At 34.2% G+C, this 18,507-nt stretch overlaps 2 protein-coding genes across 8 annotated transcripts; one reads left to right on the forward strand and one right to left on the reverse strand.

Moving 5' to 3' along the window:
• The first annotated feature begins 220 nt into the window (after window positions 1–220).
• On the forward strand, window positions 221–3,955 carry LOC8277768 (aspartic proteinase Asp1). 3 transcript variants are annotated; one of them, XM_048371407.1, is made up of 11 exons: window positions 221–344; window positions 671–890; window positions 1,639–1,756; window positions 1,840–2,066; window positions 2,155–2,181; window positions 2,305–2,538; window positions 2,849–2,987; window positions 3,077–3,271; window positions 3,355–3,427; window positions 3,525–3,612; window positions 3,704–3,955. In XM_048371407.1, exons 2-11 carry the CDS (start codon window positions 676–678, stop codon window positions 3,822–3,824), a joined length of 1,437 nt encoding a protein of 478 aa, XP_048227364.1. In that variant the 5' UTR covers window positions 221–344; window positions 671–675; the 3' UTR covers window positions 3,825–3,955. The 3 variants fall into 3 exon arrangements, with proteins under 3 accessions (XP_048227364.1, XP_048227363.1, XP_015575383.1); XM_048371406.1 differs by lacking the exon at window positions 221–344 and having other exon boundaries at window positions 407–890; XM_015719897.3 differs by lacking the exons at window positions 221–344; window positions 2,155–2,181 and having other exon boundaries at window positions 410–890.
• LOC8277767 (kinesin-like protein KIN-7C, mitochondrial) lies at window positions 3,822–17,654 on the reverse strand. 5 transcript variants are annotated; one of them, XM_048371403.1, is made up of 26 exons: window positions 17,052–17,653; window positions 16,858–16,955; window positions 16,019–16,108; window positions 14,901–14,953; window positions 14,376–14,441; window positions 14,237–14,290; window positions 13,770–13,829; window positions 13,126–13,204; window positions 12,742–12,809; window positions 12,447–12,509; window positions 12,235–12,339; window positions 11,709–11,813; window positions 11,366–11,473; window positions 11,124–11,270; window positions 10,141–10,323; window positions 9,865–10,035; window positions 9,178–9,417; window positions 8,568–8,708; window positions 8,291–8,416; window positions 7,216–7,266; window positions 7,063–7,110; window positions 6,686–6,976; window positions 5,777–6,517; window positions 5,324–5,406; window positions 4,950–5,024; window positions 3,822–4,089 (listed from the first exon to the last, which is right to left on the reverse strand). In XM_048371403.1, exons 1-24 carry the CDS (start codon window positions 17,315–17,317, stop codon window positions 5,347–5,349), a joined length of 3,414 nt encoding a protein of 1,137 aa, XP_048227360.1. In that variant the 5' UTR covers window positions 17,318–17,653; the 3' UTR covers window positions 3,822–4,089; window positions 4,950–5,024; window positions 5,324–5,346. The 5 variants fall into 5 exon arrangements, with proteins under 5 accessions (XP_048227360.1, XP_048227358.1, XP_048227362.1 ...); XM_048371401.1 differs by having other exon boundaries at window positions 5,324–5,413; window positions 17,052–17,644; XM_048371404.1 differs by lacking the exon at window positions 3,822–4,089 and adding an exon at window positions 4,615–4,823 and having other exon boundaries at window positions 17,052–17,654.
• Between the last annotated feature and the right edge of the window lie 853 nt (window positions 17,655–18,507).

Here is an 18,507-nt window from a genome sequence, read left to right on the forward strand (position 1 = left end):
ATATATAATAATCAAATATTTGCCTAAAGTAATGGAATATACCGGTTTATGAAATTCATGCAAGTTCACTTATTACTAAGTATAATAATAAATTAATAGGAGCAACCTCTAACGAACACTCATATTTTTGGTTCTCAATGGGTCCTCATGTATTAACATCCTTGCCTGTTAAACTCCCGCCTACACATTAAATATGAAATAATAAGACAAATATACCCTTAGATGACCAGAATATTAATGAAATCGTTGGACTGAAATTAGACCTTTCATACACAAAAACACCCTTTGTTCTAGAGGCGGCCCTTCGCTCTCTGAAATGGAAGCTTGGTAGGACCCTTCCAACTGTACGTCTCCTTCTTTGTTTCTCTCTCTATAAAACTGGCGTTATAAATAATGAGAGATTGACGTCGTCTTATTTTTCAAGAACCTCTTTATCAAGCCAAGTGTTGAATGCTATATTTTTTTTCTCTGTTTTTTTCCCTATCAAAGCAGATCAACTAAAATCCAAAGCCTTGAAAGTTTATAATTCTCCGTCAAATTTAGAGCAAAGAGATAGACTTGGCCCTTCACTTTCTTTAAACTCTGCTATCTGTCTCCTCACTCTCATTAATTTTTTTCTAGTTTTTTTAATTTTTTTTCTTGAGCCTGAAAATCTTGAAAACCTTTTCAGATAGAATGACAGATAGATTCAGGAAAATGGAAAAGAAAAGAAAAAGGAGAAGATTCTCATCATTGCTTATGCAATCAACTTTCTTTATAGTATTGGCTGCAACTTTTGAGGGCTCTTTTTCAGCGGCTAGTCAACGATGCACCCTAAAAAAGTCAACCCAGCATAGCTGTTTTGGTTCTTCTCTTGTGCTTCCAGTTTTTGGCAATGTTTATCCACTTGGGTATTCTTTTTCTTACTGGTTTATCCAATTGAGAATTTGTTTTCTTTCATTACTGGTAATGTAGTTTTAGTTTGTTTCTTTCTTTTTATTCTTGAATCTTTTTGGATTTTGAGTATTTGTCCTGTTGTCTCCAATTGTTTGTTTGATTAGGTCTGTAATTCTACTTATTGTAGCCTCTAGATGAATTCCCGTATTAAGTTTTTGATTTTTCAAGAATTGTGAATTGATGTCATGAATTCTTGATATTTCAAGATCTATGAATTGATATTTCATATATTATCTATTTAAACTCTTTCTGTTTTTCCCATATTTGGATCAAATTTGTGATTCCTTTTACTTTTTTCAGGAATATACTGAAGTGAAGTGAGTGGAAGGAATTTACTGATTTACTATTTGGTTGAAACCCACTGAAAAATTTATTTTATTTATAAAAAAGACACGAGCAATAGAAAATAAAATAAAAATATGATAAAATTGAAAAAAAATATTATGATATTATAGTATATATTGACAAATTAATATGAAATTTACTTAGAGATTCTATCTATTTTGTTAAAATTTAGTTTAATTATAACTAATTTTATATAATTTTAATTATATAAAATTTTAAATTAATTTTTAACTAATTTTATATAATTTTGATTATATAAAATTCTAGATTATTTTTTTAAGTGTAGTTATACAAATGAATTCTATAAATTTTATGAATTTTAACTAAACAATGGGATATCTCTTTTCAAATTTGCAGGTACTATTCTGTGTCCCTTTATATAGGCAATCCCCCCAAGCTTTTTGAGTTAGATATTGACACTGGCAGTGATCTAACTTGGGTCCAATGCGATGCACCTTGTACTGGCTGCACAAAGGTAAATGTGTTAGATAAGAATCTTGAATACTATTCACGGGTTTTACATGGCCTCACCTAGCATGTGTATGCTCATGATTACAGCCTCTTCATCACCTTTACAAGCCAAGAAACAATTTACTATCTTGTATAGACCCCCTGTGCAGCGCCGTCCAAAACTCAGGAACCTACCAGTGTCAGTCTGCTACTGATCAATGTGACTATGAGATCCAATATGCTGATGAAGGTTCATCTCTTGGTGTGCTGGTCACAGACTACTTTCCCCTAAGATTAATGAATGGCTCGTTCCTCAGACCTAAAATGACCTTTGGGTAGGTATTTTCCTTGCCATTTGAATTTGTAACTGTTTAGTATTGGTTTTTTTTATTTTGATATGCTTTTGGTGATATCATCACTCAGCTTAAAAGAATCAGACCTTCATCAAAGGTTCGCAAATGATCTAGTAATATTAGATTGTTCAGCAGAAGGTTTGCTAAATTCAGAGTAGAGTGTGAGCTTGAAATGTATAATGTTTGTATGCCTACTAAATGGTAATCATCTTGCCTATAGCTGTGGATATGATCAAAAGAGTCCTGGTCCAGTAGCTCCTCCTCCAACAACAGGAGTCCTTGGCCTTGGCAATGGCAAAACAAGCATCATCTCACAATTACAAGCTCTAGGTGTAATGGGAAATGTAATTGGCCACTGTTTGAGCAGGAAGGGTGGAGGATTTTTATTCTTTGGACAAGATCCCGTGCCTTCTTTCGGTATCAGTTGGGCACCAATGTCGCAAAAGTCCCTGGAGTAAGCGATTTGTGCTCTATTCTTTCTTATTAGGCCATAGAAACTTTATTACACTGTGATTGGTTAAAACACGTTAAAGAATTTATTTCATTTAAAAAATATATATAAATAATAAAATCTAACGAGAAATTTTATTGATTTCAATAGAATTGAGTTTAGCTAATTAATTCTATATAAATTTAATTTTATAAAATTTTAAATTAATTTTTACGTTATTCAAAAGTACGTCAACTTTAAATAACAAATTTTATAGATTTAGATTCAACATGTAATGTATTTTTTTTTTCCTTTCTTGATGTTCTTATTTCAGCAAATATTATGCTTCCGGACCGGCAGAACTTCTTTATGGTGGAAAGCCTACTGGAACAAAGGCAGAAGAATTCATTTTTGACAGTGGTAGCTCCTACACTTACTTCAATGCCCAAGTTTATCAAAGTACACTGAATCTGGTGAGACAAAAATAAGTAGTCGTCCACTTAGGTAAAGAAATATTTGGCTAGAAATGTTGTTGCTGGAACCAATAACCTGTTTGTCTCAGATTAGGAAGGAGCTATCTGGAAAACCGTTGAGAGATGCACCAGAGGAGAAGGCCCTCGCTATCTGCTGGAAAGGTACAAAACGATTCAAATCTGTTAATGAGGTAAAGAGCTACTTTAAGCCCTTTGCACTAAGCTTTACAAAAGCAAAGAGCGTTCAGCTGCAGATACCACCAGAAGATTATCTTATTGTTACGGTGAGAACTCACAGAAATCATGCCTCCCTAACCATTACTTGTTCCCTGCAATTTATACGAATATCTAACCACCTCTCTCTCAGAATGATGGAAATGTGTGCTTGGGGATTCTAAATGGCAGCGAAGTAGGACTCGGGAACTTCAATGTAATTGGAGGTAAGCAATCCTGACTCTAGAATTTACTCAAAATTGAATGGCTTGAATCTATTATTTATGATCTAAAATCCACCCCTTTGCATTCTTGCTTGTTCAGACAACCTTTTCCAAGATAAATTGGTGATTTATGACAGCGATAAGCATCAGATCGGCTGGATTCCTGCAAACTGTGACAGACTTCCCAAGTCGTGAACCATTCTTTAATTATGTTCTTCCTAATGCCATTATGCTGAAGGACTTTCCTTACTAGGATTTTTTGCTTACGTTTATTGACAGTTTGGACCGATACTATAATGAAGGTTATTGTCAGCCTTATGAACCCGGCTACGGCTTCACAGAAAAGCAATGTCAAGTCCAACAAGGTGATAAACACAGGGAACGTTGCAGCAAAGAATAAAAGGCAAAAATAGCTTCATAGCACTATACATAGTACGTGTTTTGTAACATACAGATCGGAATAGACGTGAATGGGTTGACCCATACAAAGTACTAACATTTTTTATAAAATAGGATAATGTCCTTGGTTCACTTCCTGCAAGTTAGCTACCAAATCTGAATCCGAGATAAATTGCTACTCCACAGATGCTTCTACCAAAATGGTAGACTGAGCAATTGGCATAAATTGATTCGGTTACTTCTGTTACTGTACAATTTGAATATACCTGCATAACATTGACAAGATATCATATGGTAAAATTCATTGCATTGAAATAAAAAGAAATTGTCTATCGAGGATTATAAATATCAAAACTTTAGATGATCCCAGATGATAAAAGAAATTACAAGCTCATATGTTGATATGTGTAAACAGTAACAAGGCCCATTAAACTTATTTTAAGATCAACAATGCATAAAATTAAGAATGTGCAAGAACAGTAATTACTTTTTGCAGTGTCTGTTCAGATCCAAGATAAAAGATGTACCCTTCACATGGAAGGGTTTTTTCCTCCTAGATTTAAAGCAAAATGCTTATGACACATTCATGAAAATTTTCTTAGAGAGAAAAAATCATGTGCCCCTGTTAAGATTTATTTCCTAACATCTCTAGCATGTCCGTACTGCACAAACCAGTAGTGTTTTTGAAAAAACATATTCCATCATTCTTTCAGTTTCCAAACAACAAGATAACTCGGTCAATACTATTTGATAACTCATATCGACGAATATGTTGATGACTTTGTGATTATAACGCTGTATTCCCCCACAACAGCCAACTGGCCATTAGTCATTCTCTGCTTCTGCTAGTGTTTATGCCACCATTTGATTTAATTAGGAATAGATAGAAAAGAGCAGAAAATGTCCACTACATCTGATGCATAAAGCTCAGAAACAGTGATGCTGAAAATGTTTTAAGTTTTAAAGCTTGAAGGCGGCATGTGGCTGGGGATTGAAGAAGCTTCCAATTGAAAAACAAATTCTGGTTATATGTTAGTGTTCACGAGGAAAAATAGGCTACAGGAGTATCATCATCTTTAATGCTAAAGTAGGGAAGAGGGCAATAAAACCATGGATCAAGACTAACCTCAAAAGTCAGAAACTCCAACATGGTAGAATTCCATAATAGGTGTTGGAGATGCTATAAGGCCTGATTAACACACTGCACCAAAAAAAATAATAATAATAAGGCACTAAAAGAAATCCCAAAAATATGCTGGTGGTGACCGGTGATGCTCAGATATGGTGCCAAGTAAAATTGTCCTATATTTTGAAATTGAAATAAATAAGAACAATTTTCTTTTATTTCCAACACAAATAGTTCGCAGTCATGGGACAAAAAATTACAAGTAAGACAGGTGTACGTCAGTGATGCTTTATGAAGCCTCTTAATCAAAGTGTTGCCAATAGAAGAAATCATATCCTTTAAACAAAAAAGAAAAAAGAAAATAGAAAAGATACCTTTGCATGAGAAATTTTTGTTATCACTTCAATGTGAAAATTCTGTAGTTCCTCAAGAGCTGTGACATCCAAACCACCGATATCTTCACCCTGACAAAATTTCGATATTATTTTGTTTTATACTTTCCTTTTTATTCTATTTTTCATTATAAGATACAGAACACAGCTCAAACAAATATAAAATCCATTAACAAACAAAACCCAGAGCAAAATCTTAGCAGACTGAGCAAATTAAAAATATAGTGAATGAGAATATTAGTGGCAATTGTCCAAAAACGAATAACTTTAACATAACATACATTATCAATATTCTTGCATTAACCAAAGAGTGCAATTACATAAGTCAATCAGTTGAATGAAAGATGGCATAAATTTGAAATCTATAGATCCAAAATTAGGTTAAGGTCTAAAGTGGAATATGATTTCAATTATATTTTGTTAAAAAGTGCATACCTTCAGTCTTGAAATTAGGCTTTCTAACTCTCTGCATCTTCTTTTTTCTTTTTGATAGAGCATTTTTAGTTTTTCTAGTGTACTTATTCCGTCCATATTTTCACGAGTTTCATCTTTGGATATTCTAAGAGAATGACCATTAGATGGTAGAAGTCCATTTTTAAGTCCAGTCCGAGAAGTATGAGATGCATGTACCCCTTCAGATGGTATGTCCTCAGCACTGACACCTGACTTTCTCGTCTTCGCAACTAGCACCCACATATTGGCAAGTTCATTTTCCAATTCTTCTTGACACCGCTTTGTTTCATCAAGTCTTCCTTGTAGTTCATTTGCTGTTCTATCTCTCTCAGATAGTGCAGCCTCCATTGCAGCTTCTTTTTCGTATTTTGCATTTAGCTCTTTCTGTAACTCCTCAACCAAGAGACTTTCCTCTTGTCTTCTAGCAAGACCATCACATTGAGCTAAGTTACTCTGTTTAGAGCCATATGAACCAGAACCCTGACAACAATTAGACCTGCAATGCACTTCGTTCACAGCATCCAGATCATCAGTCAGCTTCGCATTTTCATAAGAGAGCTTGGTAACTTCTTCAGCTAAGTTTCGGAGCTCGACTGCTGCAGCTGCAGCTAGTTCTTTTGCATATGTAGCTTCCTCAGCCAGTTTTTGACATTGAATTTCGAGCCCATTCTTTTCTTCAATTAACTTCCCTTTCTCTTGCTTCAGATTCTCTATCTCAGCAGCCTAAGAAAATATTAATGGAACATCAACCAAACCAGACCAGTTAAATATACCATGACCGATCAAAGATTCACAAAGATAGCATACAAAAACTTTAGAACGCGCACACACATCAATAGCATGCTGAGCATCCATGGTAGGAAATTCCAGGAGATAAAGAAAAAGATCAACCTGTATAAGAGCTTGAGAACTTGGGTAAGCAATTCCATTATATTCTTTGGAGTCCTCTTGGGAAAATATTCGAGTCAAGCTCATGACACTTTTGGGTGTATTCTCATCAATAGAAGTTTCTTCACATGGCCAAGTCTCTTTCCTCCCTTCTTTGTTCTTTCTTGCTAACTCTTCTGAATACATTGCTTTACAATTAGATTCAACAATTTCTTGTTGACGGTTACCCAATAATGAATTCAGCTGCTGCCTCAGAAGAAGAATTGTCTCTTGCATCTCAGTGTTTTCTGACAGCTGATACAGCAACCGCATATCATTATAAACAATGAGGAGAATAAAGTTTTCCAGGAAGAAGAAACCATGCATTTCTGAGATTCTACCTTCATTTGTAGTTGCTCCTGAAGTATCCTGTTATCTGCTGACTTAATCTTAAATACCCATCCCAAAACAAAGAGACAACTTAGAAAAATATTGTGGCATTTCCATATTGAGAAATCATCCTTGTATGATAGCAAGTAAATAAGAGAACAAACCTCAAGTTCAAAAGTTTTTTCATTTAGCAGGGTAGTGAGCTTGGATAGAGCCTACATGAGAGGGTAACAGTTAGATTAGAATGTAAAAGAGTTGGCAATCAAGGATAATTCATCTATTACATGGCTTAATTTAGTCTCTGACATACTTCCATCCATCAACACAGGTCTAAGGATTGGATCTATTTTTTTGAAGCATTCATAAATAGAAGTACTAATATCATAAAATAACCTCCTCAAACTAATGTGATATCCAATTGGATAGCAGCTGAACAGAAAATTCAAATCTGACTGAATTACTTTCTAGTTCATTATGAATGATCTTTTTGAAGATTGTATTTCAACCTTAAAAAATTTTATTTACATGCTCGAGTCTTATTCAAATTATTCCATCCATTTATTTAATCAAATTACTGAATTTTAGCTTTAAAATCCAAAAGGTTCCTTTCAAATCCGCGAAGCTACATGCAACTTAGAAGAATTATCAACAAACAATATAAGAAAAATTTTAAATGGGAAAATATTTGGTATGATTAAGTTCCTTCACAGAATAACCTTAAGAACTTCACTTTTTTCTAGAGAGAAAACTATAGGCTGCATTAATTTTCATCAGCATCAAACGCATGGATGGAAAATCAACAATCACTTCAATCAAAGTATGTAGAACTTAGAGGCAATCAAGGAGTGGCATGATTGGTATTGTCACTTGTCAGAATGGAGGAGATCTCCAATTTGAGTCTCTCTGTCCATCATCCACCATCGGTGGGAATTTATCACTTTTATAGTGAGTGGGGGAATAGCTATCACCTTTTGTGTAGCCCACGACCAACTAGGCCTCCAATGAACCAAAATGATACATAGAACTCAACAGTTTAAGATCAAAATCAAGGCTGAAAGGTAACCTTTAATTTCTCAGTATTCATAGTTGTAATAAAATTCTGTCTTCGGTTAAAACTATGTTTTCTTTTTCTTTTTCTCTTGTTTTCTCCCTTGACATTGCTGTTTCCCTTCAAGATCTTTCATATAGTCATTATAGTTTCTCGAATTTCTAGAGAAGCCTATCACTTCACAGAATTACCTGCGAGACTTCAGTACTGCTTGATGTATGTGGTGTCCTCTCAATTGAACCAATCATGCGTTTCTCTAAAACAAGCATCTGAAACTTCTTTTCACTAATTTCATCTTTTAATTTCCGCATTTGCTCCTATTCCAATCAATGTGACAAAAAGATGTTTCCCGTTAAAACAAAAAAGAAATTATGAATGTTTTATTACAGTAATGAATATATCTATCAAGAAACATTCATCACATCTTTGACATCTAACTGAAGTCAAGATGACCATGAGGTGTATCACCTTCAGTTGTGAATCTTCAGGGTTGGTAGCAGCTTGCTCTGACAGCCTCTTCAAAGAACTGGTACATAATGCCACCTCCCCAGCTAACATTTTCACCTGCTCGCGGAGTAGATCCATTTGATCTGTGATTGTGGTCTCGCTCTGTACAAAAGCCAGTCAGTCCTAGTTAGCATTTAAAGAACCATGTCAAGAAGTATCATATACATGTCTTAAATGATTGCAGTTAGTAACTAGCAATAAAGAAAATGTTCATAAAACATATAAGTTTTGCCTGTTTGCAGGAGGATTGCAAAAATTAATGATCTGATCAAGAACCATAGGCCTGGAAGCATAAAAGCCATAATAACTGCAAAGACTAAGACCAAACCAAGATTGTAACATCCCCAGCTAGAAAAGCTGAATGATATTCAAACAAATATTTCCGGGAAAAAAGTAATAACCAAAATCAAGTCAAGACTGATGTAAACTGTGATAATGCTCTTCAGAGTTACTGAATTGCAAGCACATGCAGAAGTTTGGATTTCTAGGCTGCATTTACTTCCCAGTGTAGCATGCAACCAAAACATCAGCTTGTAAATTCAAATATCATAATGTTAGGAGATCCTCTCACCGGAGGCAATCGGCGATCTCTGACAGCAGCACTAAACAAGTCACCAGCTTGGGTACGTTCTGGAAATGAGTTAGTGAGCACAGGATCATCTCCCTTTCTACTGACTGATTTTCTCTGTCCATCCTTCATATCGGTAAACATGACTCTGTTTTGTGATGACTTAGAACAAGATGCGGGTGAACCACTTGCAGAGCTCTCACTATCAACACTTGGTGATGACCTAGCCAGATTCTCAGGCTTCTGTATAACAGAGTTAAAATGAACACTTACAGCTTCATGAGTTAAAATGTTGTTAAAGGATTTGTAGAAGAAGAGATTCGGTTTAAAAATGAACATTGCTAATTACATAAGAGAGTAACAACTACAGTAAGTCATTAACTATAACAACCTCTGTAATGATTCTATCATGCTATAGTTTTAGTTAAGCACCAATCTAATATTCTCAAACAGTGGACAAAAGAAACATATGATGAATGGTGACTAACTTACCAAGAGATTGAAGGGGTATAGATGCTCTCAAATGTTACATAGAAGAAAAAACTGAAGGAAGAATATGCAGCTTGAGGAAACTTGAAAAGATAACCAGCCATATAGACATATACAAATACATCATATATGCTAACATATCAATTATGGAATAATACTTGCTTGCACTGCAAAAAGGCACCTAGTAAGTATCCGACTTACCCTAAGTTTAAACCAGCCAAGCATCCCTCGCCTCCTGTTTCTTTTATAATCCTTCACCAACTCATCGAGATTATTGATATCATCTCCTAGGTCAGCTGAAAGCTCAGAAGCATAGCTTCCAGCATCTTCTTCAGCCACGTATTCTCGTTTCCTATCTGGTAAATATGCTAGCTGCACCACAACAGATTCAAGCATGAATCCTTAAAGAATGTCATATGAATTGGTGCAGAATATTGCTTTTCACACAAACTAAGATTATTAAAATCTATTACTAACCTCATCTTCACCAAAGGAATGTCTTCGCCTATGACCAGGCCTTTCTGGAAGGCTTGGTTGCAAGGAATTCTTGGTGGAAACCAAGATAAGTTTAGTCAACCGCTGGATTCTTCCCATTAATGCTGCCTTGGCTTGTTCCTCTTCTTCCAATCTTGACTGTAATTTGACCTGACCAGCTTCCAGCTTTTACACCAAAGGGAATTAGATATTACAAAAGAGAAATATAACAAACAGCATGTGACAATTACCACTATGTTAAGCAAAATTTAGAACTTAAAGAATAGGAAACACATGGTGCAGTGTCTTACACCATACTATACTACAGAATTTTCATTTCGTCCTTGCACTGATTGATAGATATATCAAAGACTATGTTCAATACTTAGCATCCATCTTACGGAACCTATTCTTTTAAGAGGTCATTATTTAACATGTTTCACTCTCACATAATAGTGAGCAAACATCACCATCACAATGTATTAAATAAAATCAAATTTATGTAGTAAATAAACGTTCCAACTAGTCTATGCAAAAATATTTTTGTTAGTTTACAAGCGTTTAGCTGCGTAGATTGGTGCACAAATAGCAGCAAATGGCCAAATCTATCTTCCAGACTAATGCAAAAAAAAATCTTGTCTGAGACCTCAAAAACAATGAAATAGAAATCCACTCTCAAATCTATAAATTCTAGAAACCTCCATTAATGCATACATATGCACATTTGTCTCTGCCTTTTGTGTGTGCATGAAATGGCCTAACTATATAAAACACCCTGAATAGCAATGGCAGCTTCATATTGACTCTAAAGTATATATAATCCTGAACTTGGCAGGTGGTTCCAATTGAAACCGAAAAGGCTTAAAGAGGGGGGAAATAGAAAATAAATGCATTATTCATATGTACTTCTGATTACAATTAACTAACTAAAGTTAGTAGGAAATGAATATTGAACCATTCCAGTAAAGATTATTATATGCACAAACCTGAAGCTTCAAATTAACCAGATCTTCTTGGGCAGATGCAGCCATATGAGGATTTGCCATTATTCCCCGCTTTAATTGCTGAAGCTCTTGCTTTAAGCAGGAAATTTCCTTCTGATACTTTTTTATGAGAGACTTCTCATCCATAATCTACACATTAGAACATTTTGAAAAAGGGCAAACAATTATGAAAGGCAGACTCTGAAATTAATGAAGATTTACATAAACAGTGACCTCAAAATCACCTTATTCTGTGAAGCCTTAATTTCCACATGCTTGCTTCTATGTGCAAACTTCAGTGTGTTGTGTGTCTCTTCACTATTGCTTGAGGCAGGTGTCACGGTGCAAATAAGCTACACGAGATTTTGAGAACGAAACCCGATAAAGATGTAACAGCATGCAACCTCAGTAAAAATCAGGATAATAACAATACAGAAACTTTAACAAGATTATCTCTGACCCTCAAGAAAGAGCGAAAGAACCTATCAGAAATATAATAAGAGCCATTATACAGAAACAAGTAAAATAAGTACCATAAAATCACAGTTATACAAACACCTAGAAATATCAATTGTCGATTTCACTTACAGAGATCCGCCCATGGCCACTGAGGGAAGATTGCAACAAACGTGTGAGTTTTGAATCCCGATATGGAATATGAGTTGATTTTCCATCTGTTAGTTTAGAGATCACCTGCAAAGAGAAGCAGCAGTACAAAAGATCCAAAATTCCACAATCAGACTTGGAAACCGTAGGGAACTGGAGTTTAAGAGATACCCAGCTCTATCAAAAGTCAGTTTATGCGCATAGTCAAGAAATACTCAATTGCATGACCTGACAAGTTTTATAAGTCTGGCAAGGTCAAAGTATTTCCATTCTAGAGTGCATACATTATTCAATAGTAAATGGTTAACAACATCAAGACAGTCATGCCTGCAACTTTCTAGCAGTACCAAACTATATATTTTAGGAACATAGACTAGGCATAAGCAGTCCGTGCAAATAAGACCTCACAAAGCATAAATTCATAATCCTATTAAAAGCTTAAAATTGGTCAATCTACATGCTATAGACGAAATGAAAAAGAAGACAGATTAGTAGAGAAACATCTTACTGTGCCAAGAGTCAGTAAGCTTTTATTGATGTACGAACCCTCTTTTCTCCGCAATCCAGTTGTTTCAGTTTTAGAGCTTTCAGATCCTGCAAGATCAATTAAATTCTGCAAAGCAATTTGAGTCATAGAGAGCGCTCAGCACTATATTGTAACAAACATTAAATTTGTATTTGAATAAACAATCAGATCACTAGCCAGATAGCATGAATTACCAATTGAGACAAAGTCACATCTTCTTCTCCTTCACTTTCTCCACGTGGACTGCTTTCAATAGTCTGATATAAAATACTACATTCAGTGAGCCAAAAGAAAAGCTAAGGAAAAATAAAAAGCCAACACAAGAAGGCCAAATTGGTTAATCAAACCTCTCGTTCATAGTAAATGATTTCTACATTGCTAGCCTTGTGAGGATTAGGCATTTAGCTCAAGTTTCTAAAGGTGTTATTATGAAGAAAAAAAATTATGAATAATCCGACCTTCAATAAGACAAATATCAAAAACATATACCAAGGTGAATATAGTGTGGCTCCGACTGCTTAAAAGATTGAAGTTATTAGAACCGACGTGCCTATGCTCTGCAACAATACCAAAACTTGTTACAAGGTGCAAAATTGCACAAACAAGAAACATCAAGAAAAATTTATCGGGTCTAGAAGAAAATATAAAAAAGGCTTCATTGCCTAAACTAACAATTTCAGACATAGCAAGCTTTAGCTGTAAAACATAAACCTTTACATAGAAACAACTGCACACAAGCATGTGTAACAAATGAACAAAAACGCACATCTAGAAAGATAGCAAAGTTGAGTGTGTTAAATGAAACAGAATAATGTGAAAGTAGCACATCCAATTATCTATATAGAGGCACAGAACCATAGAGGGAATATATACCTTCTCCAGTTGCTATCAGAGAAAGAGCATGAGCAGGTGATAAAACCACTTCCTCTTTGATTCCCTCAACATAGGTTCCCTGCCAAAACAATAATGAGCACATTCAAATAACAAGATTCCAAACACGTGCAAACTTAAACTCACTTTGTCCAGCAAAATATGAATAGTAGGACTGAATGTTGTAGTATCCTACTCCAGGAGTGGGTTGAAAGCACGAAGCTGAATGTTGTATATAGCAAAACAATGGTACAAAGCATAGTGTCAGCTGGGTGACAAAGAGAATGTTTTGAATGATGGAAGAATACAGCAGGTTAAGCCTGTTTGAAAAATAGATCTTAACTACATACAAGCCTTTTTACTATCTTGTTTTGCTTCTCCGAGTATGAGAAGGATACGTGGCCGTTCTCCAGCCTTCCATATGCAACCAGCTATTTAGGCTGGTACAAACTTAAGACTTTAATATCCAAACAAAAGCAACCAAATGCTCTAAGAAAGTCTTAACAAATTAAATTTTAGAGGTTTTCAAAAAAAATTCAAGAACCTGATAAGTGGGTTCTCAAGGAAAACAAACTGTGAATGAAAGAATATGGGGACATAGAAATAATAATCAAAGAATAAATATCCTATATCATAAAGATAGATACCTGTGCATCCTCTCGTATTCTTAGGTTTTGCCCCGTTGGATCAAGCAAATCATTGATGACCTGTGAGGTGAAAGGAAAAAAGAAAGTGATTAACAGAAGGCTACCAGTCAGAAAGACACAAAAAAGGTAATTTATCTCGAGCCTTTATATGTACATTCCAATGAACTAGTTGAAAGAAAAAAATTATTGGACCAAGTTAAAACTATTCTCACCATTTGCATAGGCGAAATCCATAAAATATAACTACATTAAAGCGATAAAAATAATTCGCAGGAAACTATGACTTATTTCTCCACTTCAAGCAGGAAAAATGGCATGATTACATCCTCTATTGAATGCATCAAGGACATTCAATAACAATGGTCCATCATTTTTGCAAAGGCCATTTTCATATTTATTTTATTTATAATTAATAGGAGTCAGAACAAGCATAACAAATCCAGAAAATTCAAAGAAAATTTCCTAACCTCATTGTAGATTTCTAAGTACGAAACACGAAGAAGAAATTCCCGTCCAGGAGTCTGAAATTTTGCTTGCACAGTTAATAAAAATAAAATAATTTGACTTTTGTAAACTCACAACCACTAACATGTAATAATCCACTACCTCTTGTATAATTCCAAACACATCTTTTACTGCCAGTGGAATAATTCCAGGTGACTTTTGCTCTCCCTGAAAAGAGATAAGAAGAAAATGTTCAAGTTTGCATCCTCATAATTTTTAAGCATTGAGAATAAGGCAAATAGTTGACCAAAACCTACACAGAAAAAACTATAGATTAACCAACTATGTGGCCCTTAACCTTATTAGGTGGCTGCTCCTAAATGCCACATCAGTAAATCAACCACACGCGCACGCATATGAATGGAATAAACAAGGTTATGCATTTCATTTCTATAAAATCCGAAACTTTCATTAGGTCTTGTTACAAATGCATAAGATATTGACACAAAAATTATGCAAAGCATGACTTCATTGTCACGGGAGTATCAGTATCAACCTCAGATAGCTTCTGAGCAACATCAGCAAGATCACAAGCACTACAATATTGTTGTAGATCCACTCCCATAGTGCCTGGGCAAACAAGGCAGTTTTCTAATTTTACACAGAGATCTCTATGTAACAACTTACATGCATTGTGTGAGTCTTTCCACTACTGGTAACACCATATGCAAACACAGTACCTGCAGTACAAAAATAAAAATGAGGAGAAAGAGAGATAAACAGAGGTGAAGAGAGCAATAATTGCATTTAAATTATCAATGAGCATTGTGAATTTCAATTATATAATTTACTGCTCTTCGTATATTTTTGTACTATCAGGCAGCAATATACAAGCAAGAAAAATGAAAAAAAAAAAAATACCATCTATAATACACTATAACAGCCTAGTAACCAAGCAATATGGGATAAATACAACTTCCAACACCCTCCCTCTCACCCAGCGTGTCATGCAAACGGGCCGAGTCCAAGCCCACCATCGCATACAAAACACCAGCTCTGATACCATGATATATGGACTTGAATAGAACTCATTTCCAAAAGCTAGCTCAGAGGAAGAGGGTGCCCAAACCACTTATATACACTATAACAGCCCAGCAACCAAGTGATGTGAAATATATACAACTTCTAACACCCCCCAAGCTCAAAAAGAGAAAGGAGTAAGCATATATACATGAAGACACTTGAAACTTGAATATCAAATAAGATGATTCTGTCACATGGCAATTAGTAATACAAAAATAATCTCATTTCCACCCTAAATCGCCATCATTCATTATAGACAATAAAGAAAAACAAGTACATCAACAAGACAGGATTAAATTTCGGGAGAAGTGTATCACCCAATTGGGGAAAGAGTAATATACAAAACAGCTAGGCTGTCTGAAATTGAGAAGAGAACATCAATATTTAAATATTAGATGCAGATATCTTCATCCATGATTATCTGTACCACAGACAGAACCATATTAAGTCAACTAAAACCAATTGACCAAATAGTCACACTATTTCATCATGTAACCAGTACCATTTCCATCTTTCCAGTCTGGTAATAAGGTAAAAGTACAAAACAGCAATAATGTAAGTGTAATAGGAATATATGAGTCAATGAAGAGATAATAGGGCATTTTAGGAATCTCCTTCCAACTGCTTAAATACAAAAATCCATTTGAAGAATTCACAGCTGGAGAGCAAGGTTTACTTCACACTGTATGTAACATTTAAACTTTGGAAATAATAGCAATCACCATTAATCCCTTGCATTGCACCGCTAACAACATGCTGTGCAGCAACATCATAAACATGGCGAGTTGTTGTTGCAGGTCCAAACACTCTATCTGCCAGGGAAAAAAAGTACACTTTCCTATAATCATCCAATAGACAAATGCACATGATATACCAAACTTCACCAAAATAACAAAAGTTGCTTTCAACCATAACATATGAACTTCAATCATATTCATGGGTGTAAAAGTTTTAAGGGCAAATTAAACTCATACTTTTACATGTTCTATATTGACTAGTATATATTATCTAATTTCAAACAGCTAGAAATTTTACCATCAGATGAAGATTTTTGAAAAAGATTTAACATCAAATAAGATAAGCATTGACTTTATTTTTCATCTGATAAATAGGAATTATTTGCTTCAAGGCGTACACATATATCACCATTATTCTTTGCAACAATGATTAAAATCAAAAACATAAATCCCCTTTTAAACAGCTTCTCTCCTAATCTTCTTAAAATCATTTACAAGGCGCTCTATGCTTTATTTTTATTATTATAATATTTTTCTTCCTTTTTTCGATTATGATGCATTAAACAAGACAGTTAAGAAGCAAGCAACAAACATAGAATCCACATAGGTGACTCCAAGAAATAAAATTGCAAGGTAAGCACGTGTTAATTACCAAGCAGAAAGGTAAACAAACTAAATAAATCACCATATTTCAAGGCAATCAAAACTACTAGCCTAGCAATTCTGGAACATAAATTAAATTATGTATCATACACTTAAAACTTATTAAATAACAACTTAGTCAAAAAAAATTCAAAAGAAAAGGAAAAAAGAAAAGCGCTAACCAAAACCGTAAGCAATAGAAGGATTGTACTCGTTCCGCACAGTAAAATCACCATCTGCATACCACGCTATCTCGTCTCCTTTATTAATCTCTCTTGCACTGTCCAAAAAAAAAAAATTACACTAGCAGCGAATTAAGAAATAATAAAAATACTGCTAATAGTTCAAAAAAGATTTACACATTATCCTAACTAACCTTAGAGGACGGAACCTAACAGTGACCGTTACATTTTCTTTAGCTTTGTTGATTTCAGGCCGGTCAAGAGCTGCCTGTACGGACGGAGTATTAACGGGAGAGCTGGAGAGTCTCGATGGAGGCCTAGAGGACGTCGTCGTCGTCGTTGAAGAAGGAGTTAACGGTCTTCCTGTGGATTTTGGAGGAGGAGGAGGCTGAGCTGGTGACTTGCGAGAACGGAACGGCGAGATGGTCGAGGTTCTGTGGGACCTACTTGAAGAAGACATTGAGAGAGAGAGAGAGAGAGGGGGGGGGGGGGGGGGGGGGGTTGGGTTAGCGTTTTAGAGAGAGAAAGGGCGTCGTAAGGTCAGGTGGAGGTCACATGGCCGGCCAGAGGTGTTTTGTGCGTGTGGGTGTTTCTTTTTTTTTTTTTCGTATGTGCCGCCTTTTGGACTTTTTTTGGCGCCCTCATCTCAAAACGAGGCTGCCTGTTATTTTCCACTTTTTTGAAAAAGAAAACAACAAACAATCCCCATTTATTTTTTTAATTTATATTCTATGATTACTTAAAAAAAAAAAACAAAATCATAAGTTTGGCCTTTAAAAGACCATATATTCATTTATTTTCTAGATTTAACTAAGAAAATATCTATCAAATTTGCCATAAATACAATTGAGATTTCTCTAGTGGAAATTTTTATTAATTTTTTACAAATTAAGATTTGAATGTGTCGAATTTAAATTTTCTATGGCTCTCGTTCTATTGTTGCTATATTAAAACTAAAAAAAAATTAAATTTAGCAGTTTTAACGGTTATAATTTATAAAAAATAATATTTTAATATTTTATAATATAAAAATAACAATCAATGTTTTAAATACAATTAGATTTACAAAACCTTGTCCAGTTTTGAAAACTAAACATATCTTTTATTAATAGTATGAGGATTAAGATATAATCATGAATCTAATAAGCTAAAAATATTTGTAAAGCTAAATATCAATGGATTTATAATTAAATATGTTTTTATATTTGTAGACTTTATTTGTGAAAAATATTATTAAATTATATTTTTAGTTTTTGTATATTTAGATTAATTAATTAATTTAATAAAAATAATTTATTTACTTTATAGACAAAAAAAATTATTTTCCAAATAATTATAAATTTATAATATAAAAATGACATCTGAAAATAATATAAATAAAATAGTATCAATATTAATTACTAATAAATATCTCCAATAATTTTTTATGTAGGTTTATCTATCAATAATTTTTGTCGGTTGCAGCATTAAATGATTAATTACTATAGAAAAATATTACTAATGGTTTATTCGTGTGTTGTGCGGTTGTTATTATTATTTCGATTATAGATATAATTAAATTAAATTAATAGATATAATTTAATAAATATTTTTATTAAATATTAGCTTATAATATTTTTAAAAGTAATATTAAACTAATAATTTTTAAAT

Source organism: Ricinus communis, chromosome 2 (assembly GCF_019578655.1).
Source record: "Ricinus communis isolate WT05 ecotype wild-type chromosome 2, ASM1957865v1, whole genome shotgun sequence".
NCBI lineage: Eukaryota > Viridiplantae > Streptophyta > Magnoliopsida > Malpighiales > Euphorbiaceae > Ricinus > Ricinus communis.

Coding starts and splice junctions, on each gene's coding strand:
- LOC8277768 (XM_048371407.1), top strand. CDS start 676: ATGACAGATAGATTCAGGAAAATGGAAAAGAAAAGAAAAAGGAGAAGA. Junction 891..1,638: donor GGCAATGTTTATCCACTTGG/GTATTCTTTTTC, acceptor TCAAATTTGCAG/GTACTATTCTGTGTCCCTTT. Junction 2,988..3,076: donor ATCAAAGTACACTGAATCTG/GTGAGACAAAAA, acceptor TGTTTGTCTCAG/ATTAGGAAGGAGCTATCTGG.
- LOC8277767 (XM_048371401.1), bottom strand. CDS start 17,317: ATGTCTTCTTCAAGTAGGTCCCACAGAACCTCGACCATCTCGCCGTTC. Junction 9,418..9,864: donor TTGGCTGGTTTAAACTTAGG/GTAAGTCGGATA, acceptor TCTGTTATACAG/AAGCCTGAGAATCTGGCTAG. Junction 7,267..8,290: donor GCAGTACTGAAGTCTCGCAG/GTAATTCTGTGA, acceptor CCTCTCATGTAG/GCTCTATCCAAGCTCACTAC.